The sequence below is a fragment of the Vulpes vulpes genome, chromosome 14, assembly GCF_048418805.1.
Source record: "Vulpes vulpes isolate BD-2025 chromosome 14, VulVul3, whole genome shotgun sequence".
Taxonomy (NCBI): domain Eukaryota; kingdom Metazoa; phylum Chordata; class Mammalia; order Carnivora; family Canidae; genus Vulpes; species Vulpes vulpes.
In genome coordinates, this window is record NC_132793.1 from 376,909 (window position 1) to 398,388 (window position 21,480).

The 21,480-nt window shown below is 63.2% G+C and overlaps 1 protein-coding gene across 3 annotated transcripts in view; it reads left to right on the forward strand.

The window, feature by feature from the left end:
- Positions 1-574: 574 nt before the first annotated feature.
- ZBTB46 (zinc finger and BTB domain containing 46) overlaps positions 575-21,480 on the forward strand; it is a 52,297-nt gene continuing 31,391 nt past the window's right edge. Inside the window, exon 1 of one of the 3 annotated variants that reach the window (XM_072735331.1) lies at positions 575-750. Coding sequence is in view for 2 of the 3 variants with exons in the window: in XM_072735329.1 (XP_072591430.1) it covers positions 19,080-19,485 (406 nt within the window). In the remaining variant the exon portion in view is untranslated. Of the gene's footprint in view, positions 751-18,751; positions 19,486-21,480 lie in introns of those variants that run through there. The other 2 variants (XM_072735329.1, XM_026015025.2) reach the window with 2 other exon arrangements.

A 21,480-nucleotide genomic window follows, 5' to 3' on the forward strand; every position in this document is an offset into this window, starting at 1 on the left:
CTGGGGCCCCGGGACCCGCGCGCCCCCGACGAGCGGGCGCGTGGGCATCGCCGGGGCGCGCGGCCCGGGAAGGGGCCGGTGCGCCCCCGCCCTCCCCCGGCCTCCCGCGGCCTCCCGCGGCCTCCCGCGCCCTCCCGCGCCCTCCGTCGCCCGGGCCGGGAGGGGGGCGGCCCCGTGCCCGCAGCGCCCGCCCCGCCCGCCCGCCCCGCCCGCCGCCCCGCGCCCAGCCCCGCCGCCCGCCGCCCGCCGCGCCGGGGGAGGGGGCTTCCCACAATGCCCAGCGAGCCGCGCCCGCACTTGCGCCGTCCGGCCGCCCGCGGGGCAGCGACCCCCGCCCCCCCCGACGCCGCGCCGGGGCCCGCGGGGGGCGGCAGGGGCGGGGCGGGCGGGCGGCCGGCGGGGGCGGGGCGGGGCGGCGGCCGCGGCCGGGGCGCCGCGCGGGCCAATCAGCGGCGTCCGGGCGCGCGCCGGGGGGCGGGGTCAGGTCCGCGGGCGGGGCGCGCGCGGGCGGCGGGGGCGCGGGGTTGGAGCGGGCGCGGGGGCGCGCGCCGGCCTGACGGACGGACGGACGGACGGACAGACGGCGCAGCAGCCGCGGCCAGCGCGCAGCTCGGACCCGCCCGGACGCGGCGCTCCGGCGGCGGCGGCGGCGGCGATCACCCGCGCGGGTCCGGTCCGGTCCGGGGCCGGGGCCGCGGCGCCCGCGCTCGCCCGCGCTCGCCCGCCCGCCCGCGCCCCATGGGGTCCCAGGTAAGCGGCGCCGCCTCATTGTCCGCGCGGCCGGGCCGGCGCATCGCGGCGGGGCCGCCCGGCCGCTCGCCCGGGGCCGCTCGCCCGAGCCCGGCCGCGCCCCCGCCCCCGCCCGCGCCCCCCGCGCCCGCCGCGCCCGCCGCGCCGCGCCGCGCCCCGCCCCGCCCCGCGGGGGCGCCCTCCCGGCGGCGGTCGGCGCGGCGGCTCGGGGCGGCTCGGGGCGGCTCGGGGCGGCTCGGGGGCGGCGGGGGCCCGTGCGCGGCGCCAGCGGCTCGGAGCCCGGGCGGCCGGGGCGGGCGGGGGCGGCGCGGGGTCCCCGCGGGGCTGCGGCGGAGGCGGCGGGGTGCCCTGCGCCCCCGCCCGGCCCGCCCGCGCCCCGCCCCGCCCCGCCGCGCCCCTCTCCGCGCCCCGCCGCCTCGGGGGACCGTCTCCGGCCGTAATTTCTGCTGCGTCAACGCCCGGCCCGGGAGGCGGCCCCGGGGCCAGCCCGCGCCCCCGCCCGCGCCCGCCCCCCGCGCCCCCGCGCCCCCGCGCCCCCGCGCCCGACCGCCCGCGCCGAGTTTGCCGAGAGTCGGACCCGCGGGCGGGGGCGCGGGGCGCGGGGGGCGGGCGCGGGGTCATTGTCTGCGCGGACGCGGGCGCCGGCCTCGTCCCCATCGTCCCCGCGGGAGCCTCGGCGGGCCGCGGCCTCGGGGCGCGGGGGGCGCGGGGGCGCGGGGGCGCGGGGGCGCGGGGGGCGCGGGTCCGCCGCCAGCCGCGTCTTTGTTTCCCGTAAACAGACATGTCAGCCCCGCGGGGGAGCCCGAGCCGCCCTGACAACTCAATCGGCGGCGGACGCGGAGCCCCGCGCGCAGGGGAGGCTGCGGCCACCGGGCCCGGCGCCGCCGGCAGATGCGCCGCTCGCGCTCGCGGGGTGAACCGGCCGCGCACAATGGGGCCCGGCCCAGCGCGGCGCGGCGACCCGGGCACCGGCCCCGAGGGCGCGGGGACAAAAGAAACTTTCCCTGCGATCCGCAGCCAGTTCGCTCGCGCTCCCCGCGCCGGGAGCGGCCACACGGCGGCCACCAGCATTGTCTCGGGAGCTGACGAGCGCGGCGGGGAGGGCCCTGCGGCGGCGCGGACACCTGTGCGCCCAGCGCCGCGCGGTTTCAAGGGTGTCGCCCGCAGCATCTTTCGTTTCGGGTTTTACCCTCAAAGCGAACTTTCCGAGCGGGGCACAGACTTGTGGATCGGCCCCGAGGCCGCCCCGCGCCGCCTGTGCCAGGCTGCTCGCACCCCGCGGGAGCGGCTCGGGCCTCGCTCCCCGAAAGGAAACGTAGAGAAGGGGCTTTCCGCAAGGAGAGCGAAGGGAAGCGAAGCTCTCGCCGTCCTCCAGGGGCTCCCCTCCGCGTGTTGCATGATAGTTTTTAGGCATTTGGAGCTGAAAACTTTGGGACGCCTCGGCACTCCAGCAGGGAGGAAGTGAGTGGTAGGCGAGCGAGGGCGAGGGCGGCACACCGCGGCCCTGGGTCCCCTCTGCGGCAGGCCCTCAGCCCCGTGTCCTTCACTGGGGGGCGGGGGCTGTTGTGCGTTTTCCTTAGGGGGTGACGGTGGCACGCACTCCCTTGAGGCTGTTCGGACGCCCCCAAATGCAGCCTTTCCTGGAGGCCAGCCTGGGAACAACACTTAAATAAGCCTCTCGGTGACATCATCCCGGGTGTAAGAGTGTCGTCCTGATGAGAGAATTCCTGCCGGGGGGCCAGGGTGGGCTGTGTTCTGTTCGACAACGCGTCGTTCTTGTGCTCCGGGCACCCCCCCTCTCCGCCACGCGCCCACCTTCGGGTGCTCAGGACCGGCCGACTGTCGCCCACGGGGCAGCCACCCTGGCTGATGCTGTGTCGGCACTCGGTCACGCCAGGCCGGGGGTCCCCCGCCCCCGTGGCACCTGCGGCCCTCCCTCACACACTAGCAGAAGGGGTGAGGCAGACTCCGGGAAAGGCGAGACCACCTCGGGCCGGGCGGACACCTGCAAGCCTGAAGTCCCGCCGCCGTCCGACGGGGTGTTCACGTTACACAAAATTAAGTTTTTAGCAGGATGAACTTTCCAACATTGTCCTTATGTGGGGCTTTTCAAATTAAGAGAAATTGGGCCACTCTGTCCCTGTGGTCTGTGTTTCTGGGACAGCTGTACAGCACTCCCGCTTTGTTCTCTATCAGAGGTCTTAGACCAGCCTCTGAGCGCCAAGGAGACCCATTTAGTGCTCGGTGTTTAGGAGCGCCACGGCCCAGGAACCTGAGCTAATTCCTCACTTTCCCATATGTCATGTGCCCAGGTGCCTTCTTGGCTGCTGGGTTAAAGCGAGAGAGTTCTAGAAGCCAGTGCTGCTGCCCGCCCGCTCTCACGCCTGTGCCCCAGCACCTGCCACGGCACTGCCCTGTTCTGGGGGCTTCACATTGCCCCCGACTCACGTTCTCGTAAACATACGGGCTCCTTCTTCTTCTGACCTAACGTGTTTTACCTTCACGTCTGTTGAGTGATGGCAAATGGTCAAGAATTCCCGTGTGTCTGCCCCTCCCCTCACAAAAGAGATCCTCCCAGCTTGTTTTAATGGCCTCCCTGCTAAGAAGAAGTGGACGGTTAAAAATCTCTATTGAGGCCACAGGCTCATCTAAGTGGTTGAGACCCTGCCTCGTCCCGATCATGGTTCACACGTCCCCGGCCCGCAGCTGTGGCTGTGGCACGGCCGGCGTGGCTGGGGTCTCACGCCGTGAGCTCGGCGCAGGTTTTCCACCTTTTCTGCCGTTCCAGCCTAAATACTCGGTGTAGCTTATCTGTGCACACGCAGGCTTTGTGTCCCGGCCTGCTGGTGATGGCTCAACGCGACCTGGGATGTTATTTATCAATGAAAAAGTCATGGAAAAGAGAAAAAAACCTCTCTCAACAAACTAATAAGTTGTGTGTTGAAGGATAAAAGGAGCTGGGCTGGTCAAATCTGACACAGAGTTTTCTGCTCAGTTTCTTTCTTTTTATAAAGATTTGATTTTTATTTATTCACGAGAGGCACAGAGAGACAGAGAGAGGCAGAGACACGGGCAGGGGGAGAAGCAGGCTCCCTGTGGGGAGCCCGATGCGGGACTCGATCCCGGGACCCCGGGGTCACAACCTGGACCGGAGGCAGATGCTCAACCACTGAGCCACCCAGGTGCCCCTTTTCCTCATTTTTTCTCAGTAATGCTATTGAGTCATATTCAGGTTGAAAAGTTATTAAATATTTTTAACATAATTTGGACTCAAAAACGGCTAACGTAGGTATTTTAGAATAGAAATTGAGAAATAATGTTCACGTATCTTTCAACAGCATTTATAGAGATTTTGTGTCTCGACCGGAGTTTCTGAGCCACGTTAGAGGGACGTTCCAGGGGTTCTCATTCCTGGGGACCCCGGGCATTGCCGAGGACCTGGGCCAGGCTGGGGGCGGCATTTCTGCAGGGCTTGGTGATCTGTTGGGACAAGTCGAGCATCCCTCAGACACAGGACCAGTAATGAGACCCAGTGCAGGTGACAGATGCTAGTGAAACAGCCCCAGAGCCTGGAGGGGGGACAGCGTGCAGACCACCTGGTGGGGAAGGGGGCGTCTGAATCCCAAAGGCTGCGGAGGGAGAGGGGATCCGCGCAGACTCCTTCCCACCCCGTGGGGCGCTGACCCCGGGTCCAGTATTGTGGGGCACACTCTGTCGGGAGCTCTGCTTTGTGGGGAGGACGGCTGGCGAGAGGGCGGGACTGCAGGGCCAGGCACTGCTGGGGGTGACGGGCAGAGAGAGCAGTCGCGGATCCCGCCTCCCACGGGGCACGCTGGCCACTCGGTCTTTTGGAAAAGGCACGGCGAGGTGGCCCCTTGCCCCTCGCAGCGTGTGCGCCCCTTCCTCAGTGCGGTCAGCAGTTGGGGTTCCCATTTGCCAAGGAGAGTACGAAGTCCCACGTGTGTGGGAATAATCACCTTTCTAATCGGCCTTATTTATAGAGAATTTGGACGGCACGTGCGTGGGTGAGAGCTCCTTCCTCTCCGAGCCGCGCCCCGGTCTCACCTGCCGCGGAGCCCGCCCTTCACCGGTGCAGGTGCATCCAGCATCCCGCCTCGTCCTCTTCTCTGTAGGAAGGAAGGAGGCGTTTAGGACCCTCCGCGCCGAGAGCTGCCTCCGTGGAAGGTGGGCGCCACGGCTGCGGGGCTTTGGGCACGTCGCCTTGTCCGTCCGTGTGCGGTGGCCGCGCGGCCGGGCGGTCTGCCTGAGGCCCTCTGTCCACGCCCTGAGCGCTCGCAGTGGCGGAGGTCGTGCTTTCTGGGGCGACGAGGGGCCGGTGCGGACGTGGGCTTCCAGACCCACGCTCACGTGATGCGCTGAGCGGCCCGCCTGGCAGAGGCACAGCCTGTCACGGAGCAGCTGGCGCGCCAGCCCCCGGAGCCGTCCTTGCAGAGCGGGAAGGCCCCGCGGGGGCTGGGCGGTGGGGGGCGGCGAGTGGGGGCCAGAGCCGCGCCAGGATCCCACGCGGGTGGCCCTGCAGAAGCAGGAGGAAGAGGAAAATGAGGGCCTTGGGGCGCGTGTGGTTTTAGGTGGTGCCGTGGCCGCTGGACCGTGGTCTGTGGTCTTCTCTTGCCGTGGCCCTGTTTGAATCTTAAAATGGTTTATTTTCTCTTCTTATCCGGTTGCATTTAAGGTAGCAGAGCTTCTGAGCAGCAGCACCGTCTCAGGAGGCTCAGAGTGGGCTCGGGACCCTTTCGGAGCAGAAGTGGCCGGCTCGTGTTAGCGGGGGACATGCTCCCCACGGAGGACAGCCGACCGTCCAGGTGCTCTGCGGACCCGCTGCAGGCCTGGTGGTGCCCATGGGCCGGTCGGATGCTCACGTGCCAAGTGGGTCCGGTGCTGGGCCCGCCGCTGTGCTGCCATGGCCTGTGGGGCGCCCTCTCTCGTGGTTCCCCGTGTGTGCGGGGGCCATGTCCCCAACAGCAGCGGGGGCTGCGTGTCAGGTGCGCCTGTGGGTCGTGCAGCGGAGCCCTGCCGGTGGGTCATGGGGCCGGCCCGGGCCTTGAGGCCTGAAGGCCTCGTGCTCCTGCTGCCAGGCCCGCGAGCTCCGTGGCTAAGTGGGTGGCTGTCGGCGGGAGCCCCAGGAGCTCCCCAGCCTGGGCGCCGGGCCCCGCGGGCGGGGGGTGGGCTTGCTGCGGGGCGGGCACACTCGGAACCGCTGCCCGGGACCTGCGCTCAGCTGTGTCCCGCCCTCTGGGCCGCCGCCGCTGCTGGAAGTGCCTCGATTTACCGCGTTTCGGTGTCTGGGTCCTGCCCGGTCCGCAATTCCTGCACCCGCTTCTCAGGCATCACAGGTGGGGGACGGGGGGGGGGGGTCTCTCCTGCACGAAGCCCTTAGGTGAGAGCAGGTCGTGGGTGGACACTGTCGCAGACCCGGTCCTCGCAGCCGATGAGCGCTGGGGCCGCCTGCGGGACCTCCTTACGTTCTGACGTTTTTAGTGACGATGCAAAGGTGCCTGACCTGTGTTTTTTTTTTTTTTTTGTAAGATTTTATTTATTTATTCATGAGATAGAGGCAGAGACACAGGCAGAGGGAGAAGCAGGCTCCTGCGGGGACCCTGATGCAGGACTCGATCCTGGGACCCTGGGGTCATGACCTGAGCTGAAGGCAGACGCTCAACCCCTGAGCCCCCCGCGACCCCTATCCTGTGATTTGAAGTGACTCCAACTGGCTGTGTGAGCAGCTGTAATTCCTTATTTCTGAAGACAAACTAAAGGACGTTTGTTTTTTAAATGACACTTATTTGTTTGTTTGCTTATTTATTTATTTATTTATTAGAGAGAGAGACAGAGATCGGAGCGGGGTCAGGGGCAGAGGCTGGGGGCGTCTCCGGCACAGCCTCCCCCGCCCCCCCAAGCACACAGCTGGACGGCCGCCCCGTCTCACCGCCCCGGGGTTGTGGCCTCCGCTGAAGTCCAGAGTCAGCCCCGAACCCACTGAGCCGGGACCCTGGGCGCCGGGGGGGCGGGGGCACCGGGAGGCTCCGGGACGAAAGCTGAGGCTGGCACCCCGAGTGAGGGGAGCATCTTCCGGCCCTTTCACTGCGGGCGCTCTTGTCAGCCGTGCGGGGGCCCCCGCTGGTCTCGGGTCGCCCTCGTCTTTGCCGTTCCTGATCCTTGCACCTGTGCATGGGGAGGGGACGCGGTGGCCGCCTTCTCCTGTGCTGATACACAAACAGGTTTCTTTCTCTTTTTTTTAAAGATTTTATTTATTCATTTATTTGTGAAAGAGAGGGAGAGGCAGAGACACAGGCAGAGGGAGAAGCAGGCTCCACGCAGGGAACCTGACGTGGGACTCGATCCCGGGTCTCCAGGATCACGCCCCGGGCCGAAGGTGGCGCTAAACCACTGAGCCCCCTGGGCTGCCCAAAAAACGGGTTTCTATATTTTTTTGTTGCTTTTACTTCACTTCGTGTGCAGATTTCCCCCCTTTGACCAGAGAGTATCGCGAAGGACTTCCCAGAGCTCCTAGTAGGCTGCGTCCATGCGGGCAGGACCCGCTCATCGGCCGCCGGCCCACCGGGAGGCTGAACAAAGTGGTTTTTAATATTGGGCGAACTTGACTCTCGTTTCCTCTTACATTGGGGGAACGAGGAGTGGAAAGGTGACGGTGTCTTTGGGCGTCCCTCTGGGTTCAGTTGGTTTAACGCGGGGCGCCCGGCTGGCTCAGTTTGAAGAGCGTTCCACTCTGCATCTTGGGGTTGTGAGTTCGAGCACCGCGTTGGGTGTAGGGACTACTCAAATACATAAGTAAATGAACTTTAAAAAATTTAAGGTAAGAGAGAGAGAAGTTGGTTTACACTCGCCCGCTGGCCCTGATTGGACACCGCGGGACACACCCAGGTCTCTGACCCCTTGGCTCCGTGGGCACTGCCGCTGCTGGGAACGCGGCCCCACCAGCCCGGGGTGGGTGACGGGCCGGGGGGAGGTTGTCGTGGGACGAAGGAGTCGTCAAGCGCAGAGCCACGTGGCCAGGCGGGCAGGGAGGCCAGCCCCGAGCAGCGGGCCTTCACGGTGTCCCGCGGGTGCCCGGCGCAGGGCCGGCTCACTTTCCCAGGAGACCAGGGGCCGCGCCGCCCCGGGAGAGGGCCCAGCAGGCCGAGCGCCAGCAGCCCTCGAGCGCGTGACCCCAATTTGCTTGAGGTCGTTCGGGATCGTCTTACTCTTTACTTAGGATCTTGCCTGTCTTGAGCATGAATCTCCAGGGGATCGTGGCGTTGATGTCAGTGACGTGGACATGTGACTCCGGGTACGGGTAGTGGTTTGTGCAGGACCCGCCAGGACTGTCCTTGGTGTCGCTGTGCTGTCCCCTCCCCCGCCGTGTCTGTGCCCGTGAGTGGCCCGTGCCCCGCGCGGCCTTGGCTCAGGTGGGCGCTCTCCCCGCGTCCCGCGGCAGCCCGTGGGGAAGGACCGGCGCCCGGCCCCCACTCGTGGCCGTGCAGCGTCTGGCTTCCCACGAGGGCGGAGCGGGCCAGCGGTGCTCACCCGGGCCCTGCGAGCTCGTCCGCACACCCTGCCGCTGACCTGTGCGGGGCGGACGCAGGTTGCCGCGCGCTGGGTGGGTGGCTGCAGGACGGAGCTGCCTGGGGTGTCCTAACAGACACCACAAGCCCGGGGTGCAAGCGGCAGGGACCCACTCCCTCAGGGTCTGGAGGCCGGAGGTCCTGGGTCCGGGTGGGGCAGGGCCACTGTCCCTGCAGAGGCTTGGGGACGCTCCCTCCTGCCTCTTCCAGCCTGTGGCATCTGCCCACAATCCTGGGGTTCTTGGCCTTGGGCTGCGTCACGCCGACGTCTCCGGCCACGGGCTCCTGCCCCCCCACACCCCCGCCGGGCCTAGATTCCCTTCTTCGTAGGACGTCAGTCGTGTTGAATCAGGATCCGCTGTCAGGACTCACCTTGACCTGATTATGTCGCAAAGACCTGTTTCCGGAAAAGGTCGTGCTGGTAGGTGCGGCGTCAGCACTGGAGCAGGTCTCTGGCTGCGCCGCGATGTGTCCCACGGCGCCACCGCGGGGGGCGCCCGGCACGTGGGCACCTGGGTTTCCGGGTCTTGCGTCACGGAGGCTTCCCCCGGCTGCTGCTGTCGGTTCTCACGCCGCTGCTCTTGGGATGGCGACGCAGGCGACAGGGTGTCAGCGGCTGTGTGCGGCGGGCGGGGCCCTTGGCCATCGAGGTCCTTGCTGCGGGGACGTGCTGACCCTGGGGCCCCGGGAGGGTCAGAGGTCGTTCACGGGGCCCGGGTGCTCCGCGCTCCTCGCAGGCCACGTTGGCGTGGTCGCCGCCGTCACCCCGCGGGTCACAGCCCTGCCGGGCCGGTGACAGGCACCCCGCAGCCCCGGAGTCGCAGCACCATGGCCCGCAGCTCCGACGCCCGACCCGTGCCTCAGTGTCTCCGGCTCAGCCACAGATTCTCCCGAGACCGTGGAAGCGGTGGTTCTCCCGTGACCGAGTGCTTACATACTTGCCTTGGACGTTTTCGGACACACGCAGGGTTGGAGACCCGTCGGGTCACCCGCTGGCCCTGTTGCCTCCCTGCCCCCGGGGTTCTGGGCGTGCTCTTCTGTGCCTGGCGGGGCCGTGCCGGGCGTGCCGACCCGCTACTCAGCCCTGCGCCCACCGGGTTCTGTGTTCCAGTCTCGGGGTTTGCCTGGAGTCCCGACACCTTCCCCTCGTGGGGGGGGCTCTGAAATCACGTTTATTCTGTTTTTGTGCTACTTGTTGGTGGAGATATTGGAGGTGCAGATGCCATGTGTTGGCCCGGCTGGTTGTGTCCTGAGCCCTGGAGAAGCCCCCCCCCCCCCCACCGAGGGTCTGTAAGTCGGGGGGGCGTGACGCCCACACCTGCAGGAACGACGAGTACATCAAGACTTTCAAGTTCCTGGGGCGCCTGGGGCTTAAGCGTCCGACCCCTGGTCTAGGCTGAGGTCTCGATCCCAGGTTGTCGGAGCCGAGGTCGCTCCCCCGCCCCGAGGTCAGGACCCGAGCTGGGGTCAAGTCGACCCGTGGCCGGCGGAGCCCCAGGTGCCCCGTGTGCTTTCTCTTGACTGGACGTTCGTGGAATTTTCAAAACAATTATCACCTGTGGCAGTTTTGTTTTAAGATCTGTTTATTTACTTAAGATTTTATCTATTCATTCACGAGAGGCACAGAGAGAGGCAGAGACCCAGGCAGAGGGAGAAGCAGGCTCCCTGCGGGGAGCCCGACGGGGCTCGATCCCAGGACCCCGGGGTCACGGCCTGGGCCCGAGGCAGACGCCCCACCGCTGAGCCCCCCGAGCGTCCTAGTTTTGTTTTAAAATTTGAAGCGGGTCAGCGGTTAATGAAACACAGGAACATCGCGTAGGTTCGTTCAGTCTGTGGGAAAGGCCTCAACTGACTTTAAGTTGATTTTCATGGAGTTTTCGCTAAAACACGAATCAAGCTCCCCTCTGCCTCTCTAACCTGGGGCGGCGGGTGTAGTTTTGCTGGGGTTTGGAACCTTCCCGTTGGCGAGAGCTGGTTGCGGAGGGGCCGCGGCCGGGGGTGGGTGCCGGCGCCTCCGGCTCAGGGCGCGGGTGTTGCCTTCGGAGCATCTCGGTGCCCGCCTCCTGCCTCGTGTGGGCGCGTGGGCTGCTCTCTTCGCCGTCGTTTCCCCGTGGACCCGTGTAGTGGAGCCAGCCCTGGGTGGGCGCGATGCTTCCAGAACGCTGGCACCCGGGCAGGGCTGGGGGACTCGGGTGTCATCGCCCATCGCTGGTCGCGCCGTCTCCTGCGCCCCCGGAAGGGAACGGCCGCGCTGTGTGGCCATGGTCTGTGCTGGGCGCCAGCAAGCGTGGGGTCCTGCTGGGGCCCGGGGACCGCTCACCCCTCGTGGTCACAGGCCAGCGCGGTGACTGGCACGGACGCCATCCTGCTCGGGGTCGTGGTGACAGGAGCCACTTGGCTGCCACCCATGAGGGGCCCCGCTGCCCGAGCCTGGTGCCTGCCGAGGACTCGCCTCCGGCCCCTTCGGAGTCGCAGCCCAGTCGGGGCCCTGGCAGCTGCTGTGCACCGGGAGGCCGTGCTCCTCACGGGGGACCCGGCGGGTGGGCAGGCGCAGGCCCCAGGGGACCCCACGGAGTGGACAAAGACAAGTGGACGTCTCTCGTGTTCACGGCTCTGCCGCCGCCGCGCACGCTTCCCGCCAGGGTCTTGCAGGTTCATCTTTGTTTTATAAACAAGCGACTTGCTTTGGAGGGAAGCCGGCATCTTCGGCCGCGTGCTCGGCTGTCACTTCCTTCCACTTATTTGTCACGAACGTCTCAGCATCAACGTAAACGCCACCGATTGTTCGTCTAAGGCGGTCTCCTCGATTGTCACCCGTGTGCCTCCGGGCCAGGTCTGACGGCTGCTGTCACCGATAGTGCGGCCGCCGTCCGTGAGCAGCTCCGCGTCTTGGGGGATGAATGTCCCAAAGCAGATCGCTGCTCAGCGACGCGCAGTGTGGGCTCCCCGTGCTCCAGCAGGCCCAGGCCCCGGGGCCCCTGCGGCCGCCCCACCACACCGTCCCTGGGCTCTGCAACCTCGTGTTCGTTTCTCCAGCCTCATCCGCGCTGCCGTCCCCTTCGAGGTCTTTCCTTAGGATCCAGGAGGTCTCAGCGGGTTCTCGCAGGCCTTGCCCAGAGTCCTTCACGCCTGTGGTGGGAGGTCACAGGGTTGACCTTGACCCCGCTGTGGGGCTCGCCCGGCACCCCTGGCCAGGCCAGCCTCGGTGTCCTCCCCGGGGGGGCGGGTGGCCAACACAGACGGTTCCTGGCCTGTGCGGCAGCGCCCCTTGTCCCCGAGCCCCCCGCAGCCGTGTCCTGGAGCCAGCTTCCTGCCCAGGGCCTGAGGGCAGCGCGGCCCCCGGAGCCGGCACTCTGGGCACCCGCTTCCTTCAGCGTGCTGTGGTCACTGCCAGCCGGGCCGCCCCGTCCCCCACAGCACCCAGTGGCCCCTGGTGAGTCCCCTCGAAACCCCCGGCTCTTTCCTTTTGAATCATGAGTTTTGTTTCTTTTTTTTTTTTTTATTAAAGATTTTATTTATTTATTCAGGACACACAGAGACACAGAGAGAGGCAGAGACACAGGCAGAGGGAGGAGCAGGCTCCCTGCAGGGAGCCCGGTGCGGGACTCGATCCCGGGACCCGGGGTCACACCCTGGACTGAAGGCAGCGCTAACCACTGAGCCCCCCGGGCTGCCCGTAGTTTCGCTTCTTACAGGGCCCTGGGGCTGGTGGCAGCAACACGTTAGCGCGCGGGGCTTTCCCTGGGAGAGGCCCGACCTCCCTTATGTGCCACCGAGGGGACGGTGCCCTGAGGGCCCCGCCCAGGGAGGGAGACCCAGCCCTCCCCCCCCCCCCCCCCCCCGGCTTCCCCCCGTGGTAGGGCCCGTGGCGCCTGCTGGGCTGGCACCTGCCTGACTCCCCAGGGCTCAGCCCCAGCTTGGCCATCCCTGGCCCCCCTCTCCCTGCCGTCTGGCTGTGTCCCGGGCGGGGGCTGCACGCGGGCAGGGGCTCAGCTGGCCGCTGGGGGGGTGCCCCGCCCATCGCTGGGGCCTGGCCCATTCTGGGACACTCGGTGTCCGTGTGCGTCCGGGAAGCTGCGGGGCCGTGGTGGCCGCGGGGCTTGTCTCCGGTCCCGGCTGCAGCCGCGCACCTGGTCTGCTTCCCGCCCCAGCCGTGGCGTTGGCTCACTCAGCGGCTGTCCGTCCGTCCGTCCGTCATTTATTCAGTGTGATGGGCGCTTGCCTCGGCAAGGCCTGTGCTGTTTGCGGAAATGATGGGGGGACTTGGACACGTGTCAGAGCAGCCAGTGGACCTTCTGTCGGACACGGGAGCAGCGCGGGGCTGGGCCCTGCGGGGAGGGGCTCGGGCGGTCTGCTGCCACCAGAACCTTCCGCTCCTGCTGCTCCGGGCGATCCAGGCCCGGGGGCGGGGGGGTGGCTCGGCATTGGGGCCCCTGTGCACTGGGACCCGCAGCTTCTCTTGTTTCCAAGAGTTCAACTTTTTTATTTATTTATTTTTTTAAAAAAATTTTTATTTATTTATGATAGTCACAGAGAGAGAGAGAGAGGCAGAGACACAGGCAGAGGGAGAGGCAGGCTCCATGCACCAGGAGCCCGATGTGGGATTTGATCCTGGGTCTCCAGGATCGCGCCCTGGGCCAAAGGCAGGCACTAAACCGCTGCGCCACCCGGGGATCCCAACTTTTTTATTTTTATGTATGAAAGATTTTATTTACTCATGAGAGACACAGAGAGAGAGAGAGAGGCAGAGACACAGGCGGAGGGGGAAGCAGGCTCCATGCGGGGAGCCCGACGCAGGACTCGATCCCGGGTCCCCGGAGTCATGCCCTGAGCTGAAGGCAGATGCTCACCCGCCGAGCCCCTGGGTGTCCCTCAGGTGCTCACCTTTTAAGAAAAGAACGGCAGGTCAGAGGTGCGGGTTAAAGGTGCAGGTTACTGGACGGGAACAGATGTTGCAGAACGTTCGCGCTGGTGTGTCTGGTCCGGGGTAGGTGGGAGTTCTCGGAATTATTCTTACAACTTTTCCAATAGTTGGAAAGTGTTTCAGCATAAACCGGAACTGCTTGTGCTGCTGGGGGGCAGGCGCTGCCTCCGGCCTCCTGTTTGGGGTCTGTTTCTGTCTTGGTGGCGGGGAGCCCGTGGTACAGGTGACATTTCCGGTCACAGCACATCTCAGGCTTAAAATTCACAGAAATGCGTTTCCTGGCTTGTGCAGCTGGTCAGCTTTCTTTTTAAGAAAAACAAAACAAAACTAAGTTGCCCTGTAGCTTATCCTGGGGGTTTTGTAACGAAGTCTCACAAGCGGGGGCCTTGGAACAACAGAGGAGCTGCCCTGGCTGTTCCGGGGCCAGAGTCGAAATCGGGTGTCCCCAGCCTGCTGCCCCGAGGCGTCCGGCTCCGGGAGCCGGGCCTGTGGCCCCGAGGCTCTGTTTCCGCCTGGTCTTCCCCCCGCATCTCTCTGTCCAGATCCCCCTTATGCGACGACATCAGCACTGCTGGGTTTCGACCTCGTCCTACGTCGGTTAAATCTGCCAGGACCCTGTTTTCAAATTGGGTCACGTCGGCAGGTACTGGGGGCTGGACGTCAGCACGGGATTCTGGGGACACGACTGGGCCGTGGAGTGTCTGCGTCCCCCCGGGCTTGCAGTGGGCACCGCACAGCCCACCCCAGATCGCGAGCACTGTCCCGCCTGAGCCACGTCTCCTGGGCACCGATGCGGGGGCACCGGGACGGCGCCGGGTGTGGTGCTTGGTGCGGCCTCGCCGTCCCCCTGCAAGTGCACTGCCCCAGATCGGGACGCGCCGTCTGCTTCTCCAGCACTTAGGGTGGGACGTTTAAAAAACGTCTTAGGTTCAACCTGTAGGACTTCAGTTCTGCAGGGTTCACATGAAAAAGGTCCTTGGCTCACCCGAGCCTGCCCAGCGGGGGATGCGGCTCCAGAGGCTCGCGACCCCACGGCGACAGGCTGGCGGCCGTCCTGGGAGGAGTGCCCGGAGGCTTCCTGGAGGCGGCGGCTGCTCGCCCTCCCGCTCCCACTCAGCCGGAAATCGCCTTTGTGGTTGAGACCCGTGAGGGATTCGCGCTGCCCCACGCCTCGCGCAAAACCAGGATGAGCGAAAAGGAGCCTGACGGCCGTGAAGACCCAGCAGAAGGAGGCTCGGCTCTGGCAGGGGCGTCTGGGAGGACGAGCTGAAGACCTGACCTCTTCCCCTTTTTCTCCCCGAACCCACAAGACGATGAAATTCCCCCGACCAGCTCCCCAGCCCCGGGAGCCAAGAAACCAGAAGTCTGCGGTACCGGGGCCGTCAGGTGGGCGGGCGCTGGCCCGTGTCCCGGGCGTCCCTCGAGCCCGCCCGGCGGTGCCTGTCCCCGCCGACCCGGGGGCCCGCTCCCATCTGCCAGGCCCCCGGGCGGGGCCTCGCCCCCTGAAGTGCCGGCCTCTGCGTCCCCGTTGTGCTTGCCGGGGGCCCCCATCGCCCCCAGGGTCCTGCCGGGCTCTCACGCGGACCCCCTGGGGCAGTGCCCTCGACACCTCTGTCTCCGGGTCTCGCGGGCACCGGAGCCGTCCTGACACGCTCTCGGCTCTGGAGCTTCTGCGGCCGCTGGGTTCTTGTCCGCAGGCGGCAGCTGGGCTGCCCAGGCCGGAGGCCCAGGGCTCTGGCACCTGCAGGCGCCGGGGCGAGGCCGGGAGGCCGGGGCCTCCGCTCACAGAGCGGCCTCCGCACGCCGGCCCGGGTCAGCTCCTGCAGCGGAGTTGCTGGGCCCAGGCTGGCGGGCAGACGTGTCCAGCTGCGGAGGCGGGCGCTCCTGGAGGCCCGGGCCAGGACTTCCCAATCCCGGACACGCTCAGCGCGGGGGGCCGCCCGCCCCCGGGACCTCGGGGCCGTCTTGAGAGGCCAGCGCTGCCCTCTGGACATGTGCTGCCCCCCGCGGCCCCCCAGTGGCTCCTACCCGCCCTGGGGGCTGCCCCTGCCCAGCCGCCCCCACGGCACCTTGTGCTGACCCGCCGTCGGCTGCTGGGGCTCGGGCCTTCTGGGGGGGCCCGTGTGGGAGGTGGGGCCGTGGCCTCCACAGGTGCTCGCACCGGGTGACGCGGCGAGACCCCGGAGTTCTGCTCCCCTGCTGCAAGTTGCTGGGTGTGCAGCGCGGGGTGGGCAGGGGCCACCTGAGGGCACGGCCCCACGGCCGGTGGGGGGGGGCGGTGGGCGCCCTCGAGAGAGGAAGTGACACAGAGGCAGGTAGGGAGGCCAGGCAAGGTCGGGGCGAGGAGGGGAACCGAGAGAGGCCGGGGAGGGGGCGGAAGTCGGCGCCCCCAGACCTGAGGCCCAGCCGCAGGAGGGTGCCCAGGGCTGCAGTTTCGGATCTGAGCGGCCTCAGTGTGGACGACGGAAGTGGGGCACCTCCCCGTGCCCGCTGGTTGTTGCCGGGAGGAGTCTGGGTAGCGTGGCCCCCGTGTCACCCGCCGAGGGGCCGTCGGACCCGCAGAGGAGGGCGTGGAAGCAGTGCTCCTCGTGGCTCCCCGGGCCGCCGTCTGCGAGCCCTGAACCCTCTATGGACCCCAGAGGCCAGAGCTGCGCCCGGGGCCGGGCCTCAGGCGGCTGACGTCGGCCCGCGGGATGCCCCGCACTGGGCACAGGGTGACACCCCGGGATGAGTGGCGCTTCCCCCGCGGCCCGATGACCGCGGCCCCCGTGTTCCTTGGCAGTGGGAGCGGCGTGTGAGTGTGGGGCTGTCCGAGGAGCCGCGGCTGGAAGTCTCCCCGCAGATCTCTCCCGGTCCTCCCGGGATGCCTGTCCCCGTGCCTCCGCTCTGTACGGACGCCGCCGGTCCCACTGGACGAGGGCCACCGAGGGACCGCATCCAAGCAGTTGCACCTGCCACGACCCTGTGCCCAAGAAAGGCCAAGGTCTCAGGAAGTGGGGCTGGAAACGCAACTAACGGATTTTGCAGGACAGACAGACGCCACCCCCACAGATGGCGAGGCTGAGTCTGACCTGTCGGGCGTCGCACGGCGGGACCCGGCAGCTCGGCCGGTGCAGACAGGTGGAGGCTGGGGAACCAAGATCCCGCGGTTGACCCGAAGCTCCTTCGGGCTTGGATCTGTCGCCTGGGCCCTGAACGTCTTCACGGCAGACTCCTTCCCGCCCTGGAAGGAGGTTCAAGTGACTCTCGCGTGCAAGTCCCTTCCCCCCGACGGGAATCGGTGCTTTTCCCCTGCAGGCTGCGGAGTTCGCAGCTGATTCGCAAGCCGCCCTGATCGGGTGGTGATTTACTCCACGATTGTCCCGGGCTGAGACGCAGAGCCTGGCAGGCGGTCACCCTCCCCGTCGCCCTCCCCGATTCTCACAGGGTCGGCTTTGCTGCGAGGAAACCGGGCGGTGAGGCGCACGGCTTCCTGATGGGAACGCGGGTACCTGGCCCTGGACGCCCCGTCCACAGGCTGGGATCCAGGGACGGTCACGCTCCCGACGCCGCCAGCACCTCATGGCCTTGGGCACCTCCGAGGACCGGGGCCGATCGCGGATGGGCTTCCTGGACCGGAGGCAGGTGTCGGCCCCCCTCGGTGCCCCGGAAGCTGTGTGCGAGGAGTGACCCCCGTGGTGGGGCGGCCGTTCCCGTGGAGCCTCCTTCCACCACCGCCCCTGGGTGGTGACCCCGCGGGGCCCGAGGCGCCAAGGCCGACAGCCGTCAGTGGACGCGTGCGCGACCCGTGGCCGGTGCTCGGGGTGGTTCAGCGGCGGGGCCCCGGGGCCTGGGCTGGGGGTGGCCCTGCCCCTCAGGTTCCTGCGGTGGGAGGGGGGTGAGGAGGGGGGGCGGGGACGCAGGACCTGGACCCCGGGGGGGGGGGGGGGGTGAGAGCCTGTCCTCGCTCGGCCCGTCCTCCCCGCCTGTGACTGTGAAGCAGAATGACAGCTTTTGTTCTGTTTTGTTTTTTTATTCGAACCTTATTGCCACTAAAATACAAAAGTGGTTAAAAATGAGAGCCTATCAATTTTAACACTTCCCGTGAAAGCAGCAGCTAAATAGTGGTTTTTAGATGAATATCAAAGGTCACCTGCTCACTGCTAAGGACACACAAAAAAAAACAATTAAAAAATAAGAATTCAAAGAAGAACAGAATACGTCCGAGCACCCGACGGCCAAAATCAGCCAATATTGTTGTTTTAACGGAAACTACAGACCTTTACTCTTTTTTTTTAAAGAAATTAAAGTATCACAGATAAAGTTGCAATCCCCTGGTTGTGTGCCCCTCCCGTTCCGCTCACCTTCCCTCCCAGACACGCGCACTTCGTGGTCTCGTGTGCATCACCGCACGTGTTGATGCTTCCTCTACGAACAATAGTAACGACGGCAAACGTAGCTGCTCGGTGCGTGCAGACGTTCCTATAGGGACCGTGTGCCTCGTATCTCATTTAATCTTCACAATAACCTGAAAGGTAAGTATGATTGTTATTTTCATGTTGCAGATGACAAACTTGAGGCACAGAGACATTGAGTGACTCCCTGAGGCCCCGAGGCCCGCGCTCCGGGCCGTGCCTGAGGCCTCAGGACTCGCCGATAGGAAATGACCCCTGAGCCTCAGGGTGGCGAGAGGGATGGCTCTGGGCAGGTCCTTCCTGTTTTTTCAATAAGTGTTACCACTCGTAGCCCCTTTGCAGCAGGACGTCCTCACGCAACATCTTTGGTACTTAGTCTTTCCGACGCGTGCAGACCTCGTGAGTGTGTTTTAACTGCTACGCAGTGTTCTTTGCTGTACCCGCGGCACGGTTGTCTACCCCCCTGTGTACTTCTAGTAACGTCTCCCACCGTGCATGGGGACAAAACAGTTTTTTGTGATGAGAGTCTTAGTAACCAAAAAAGAGAGAGAGAGAGAGAGAGAAAACCAGGCACCTTGGGGGCTCAGTCAGGTGAGCATCTGCCTTCAGCTCGGGTCACGACCGCAGGGTCCTGGGCTGCAGCCCTGTGTCGGGGTCTCTGCTGGGCGGAGGGCCTGCTTCTCCCTCTCCCTCTGCTTGTGTGCTCACACGCTCTCTCTCTCTGTCAAATAAATAAATAAAATGTTTTTTTAAATTAATTTTTTTTATTTTTAATTTTTATTTATTTTTATTTTTTTTATTTTTTTTTAATTAATTAATTAATTTATTTATGATAGTCACAGAGAGAGAGAGAGAGAGAGAGAGAGGCGGAGACACAGGCAGAGGGAGAAGCAGGCCCCATGCACCGGGAGCCTGACGTGGGATTCGATCCCGGGTCTCCAGGATCACGCCCTGGGCCAAAGGCAGGCGCCAAACCGCTGCGCCACCCAGGGATCCCCTTTATTTTATTTTTTATTTTATTTTTTAAATTTAATTTATTTTATTTTATTTTTATTTTTTTTTAATTTTTTAAAATTTTTATTTTTTTAAAAGAGAGTTTTGTTAACTTTTTTTTAACCACTAAAAGAATGGAATCGGCTGTGGTTGACCTGCAGTGTCACACTAATTGCAGGCGTACGACGCGGAGACTGGGCAGGCGTGTAGTGTCCGGGGCTCATGGTGGCCAGCGGCCCTACACCCCCGACCCGACCGTGGCCTTGAGCGTGTTCTCTAGAGTTAAGAGTCTTGTTCCTTGGTTTGTCCCTTTTCCCCCTTTGTTCATTACTTTTGTTTCTTAGATTCCACACACGAGCGCGACCGTACGGTGTTTGTCTTCCTCGGACTTGTTCTGCTTAGCGTTATGCCCTCGCTCCGTCCACGTCATTGCAAATGGCAAGATTTCATCGTTTTCGTGGTCGAGTTATTCCAGTGTCTGTGTGTGTGCGTGTGTGCGTGTGCGCCGCACCTTTACCCGGTCATCTGTTGGTGGACACGGGCTGCTGCCGTAGTTTGACTCTTGTAGCCGATGCTGCTGTGAACACAGGGGTGCGCGTGTCCTTTCAAATTAGTGCTTTTGTATTGTTTGGGTTAATAGCCAGGAGTGGGATTGCCGCATCATACGGTGTTTCTATTGCTGATCTTTTGAGGACCCTCCACACTGATCTCCAGAGTGTCTGCACCAGCCTGCGTCCCCACCAGCAGGGTGACAGGGCTCCCCGCTCTCCACGTCCTCGCCAACACCCCTGGTTTCCTGTGTTGCTGCCTTCAGCCGAGCTGACAGGTGTGACACGTACAGGTGTGTCTCATCGTGGTTTGGTGTTGAGCATCTTTTCGCGTGTCTGTTGGCCGTGCGTAGGTCTTCTTTGGAGAAACGTCTGTTCGTGTCTTCTGCACGTTTTTAAATTGGATTATTTGGTTTTTGGGTGTTGCGTTTTATAAGTTTTTTTTTTTTAAGATTTTATTTATTTATTCATGAGAGACACAGAAAGAGAGGCAGAGACACAGGCAGCGGGAGAAGCAGGGTCCCTGCAGGGAGCTCAATGTGGGCCTCGATCGCACCCTGAGCCCAAGGCAGGCGCTCAACAGCTGAGCCCCCCAGGTGCCCCGAGTTGTATAAGTTCTTTCTATACTTTGGGTACTGATCCTTTATCAGCTGTTTTATGTGCAAACATCTTCTGTTCCGTTTGCCTTTTAGTGTATTGGTTGTTTCCTTTGCTGTGCAGAAGCTTTTTATTTTGATGAAGTCCCGATAGTTTAGTTTGCTCTTGTTTCCCTCGCCTCAGGAGACATATCTAGAAAAATGTCACTTCGGCCGACATCAGAGCTGCTACTGCCTGTGCGCTCTCCTAGGATTTTTATGCTTTTAGGTCTCACATTTAGGTCCCTACTCCGTTTTGAGTCTATTTTTGTGTATGGTGTGAGAAAGTGGTCTTGTTTCATTCTTCCGCGTGTGGCCGTGCAGTTTCCCCAACGCTGTCTGTGGACGAGACCGTGTTCTTCCCGTTGGACACTCTTGTTCATTTGTTGAAGATTAATTGACCGTATAATTGTGGATTTATGTCTGGGCCCTCTATTCTGTTTCATTGATCTGTGTGTCTGTTTTTGTGCCAGCACCATACTGTTTTGATTACTAGAGCTCTGGGTATTTTTTGTTTTTTTTTTTTTTAGGATTTTATTTATTTATTTGACAGAGAAAGAGAGAGCGAGAGACAGCGGGAGAGCGAGCATGAACAGGGGGAGGGGCAGAGGGAGAGGGAGAAGCAGACGCCTGCTGAGCAGGAAGGAGGTGGGACTCGATCCCAGGACCCTGGGGTCATGCCCTGAGCTGAAGGCAGATGCTCGACCACTGAGCCCCCAGGTGTCCTGCAATGGATTTCTTATATTGATTTTTGTATCCTGTGAACCTACTGATGTCATTTATGAATTATGGTATTTTTTTGGCCGCGTCTTTAGGGTTTCCTATGTATAGTATCACGTCATCTGCAAATAGTGAAAACTTAACTTCTTCCTTACTGATTTGGATGCCTTTTACTCCTTTTTCTTACCTGATTGCTGTGGCTCGGACTCCCAGCACTAAGTCGAACAGTCATGAGAGTGGGCATCCTTGTCATGTTCCCGACCGTAGTAGGAAAGCGCTTGCTTTCCCCCATTGCCTATGTTGTTGACTGTGGGTTTTTCATGAAAGGCCTTTACCATGTTGACATATGTTCCCTCTAAACCTACTGTTGAGAGTTTTTGTCGTGATTACATGTTGTACTTTGTCAAATGCTTCTTCTATATCAGTTGAAATGATCCAGTGGTTCTAGTCCTTTCTCTTATTGATATGATGAAATTTCACGTGGATTGATTTGTGGGTATTGAACCGCCTTGCAACCGAGGAATAAACCCCACTTGATTGTGGTGAAGAGTTTTTCAATGCACCGTTGGATTCGGTTTCCTAATATTGGGGGGGGGGGTTACATCTCTGTTCATCAGGGTTATTGGGCCTGTAGTCCTCTCCCCGTAGCGTCTTTACCTGGTTTTGGTATTGGGATGATGCTGGCCTCAGAATGAGTTTGGAAGCGCTGCTTTCCCTTTTATCTCACGGGGGGGCATTTTTAAGATGATTCCAGGTGGTGTTTGGAAACATGTTATAGTGACCAAAGGAAGGTGTGTGTGTTGCGACAGCTTTGAGTCAGTGAAGAGGTGTGTGAGGTGGACCCAGCCACTTTATTCATGAGAGACACAGAGAGGGGCAGAGACATAGGCAGAGGGAGAAGCAGGCTCCATGCAGGGAGCCCGACGTGGGACT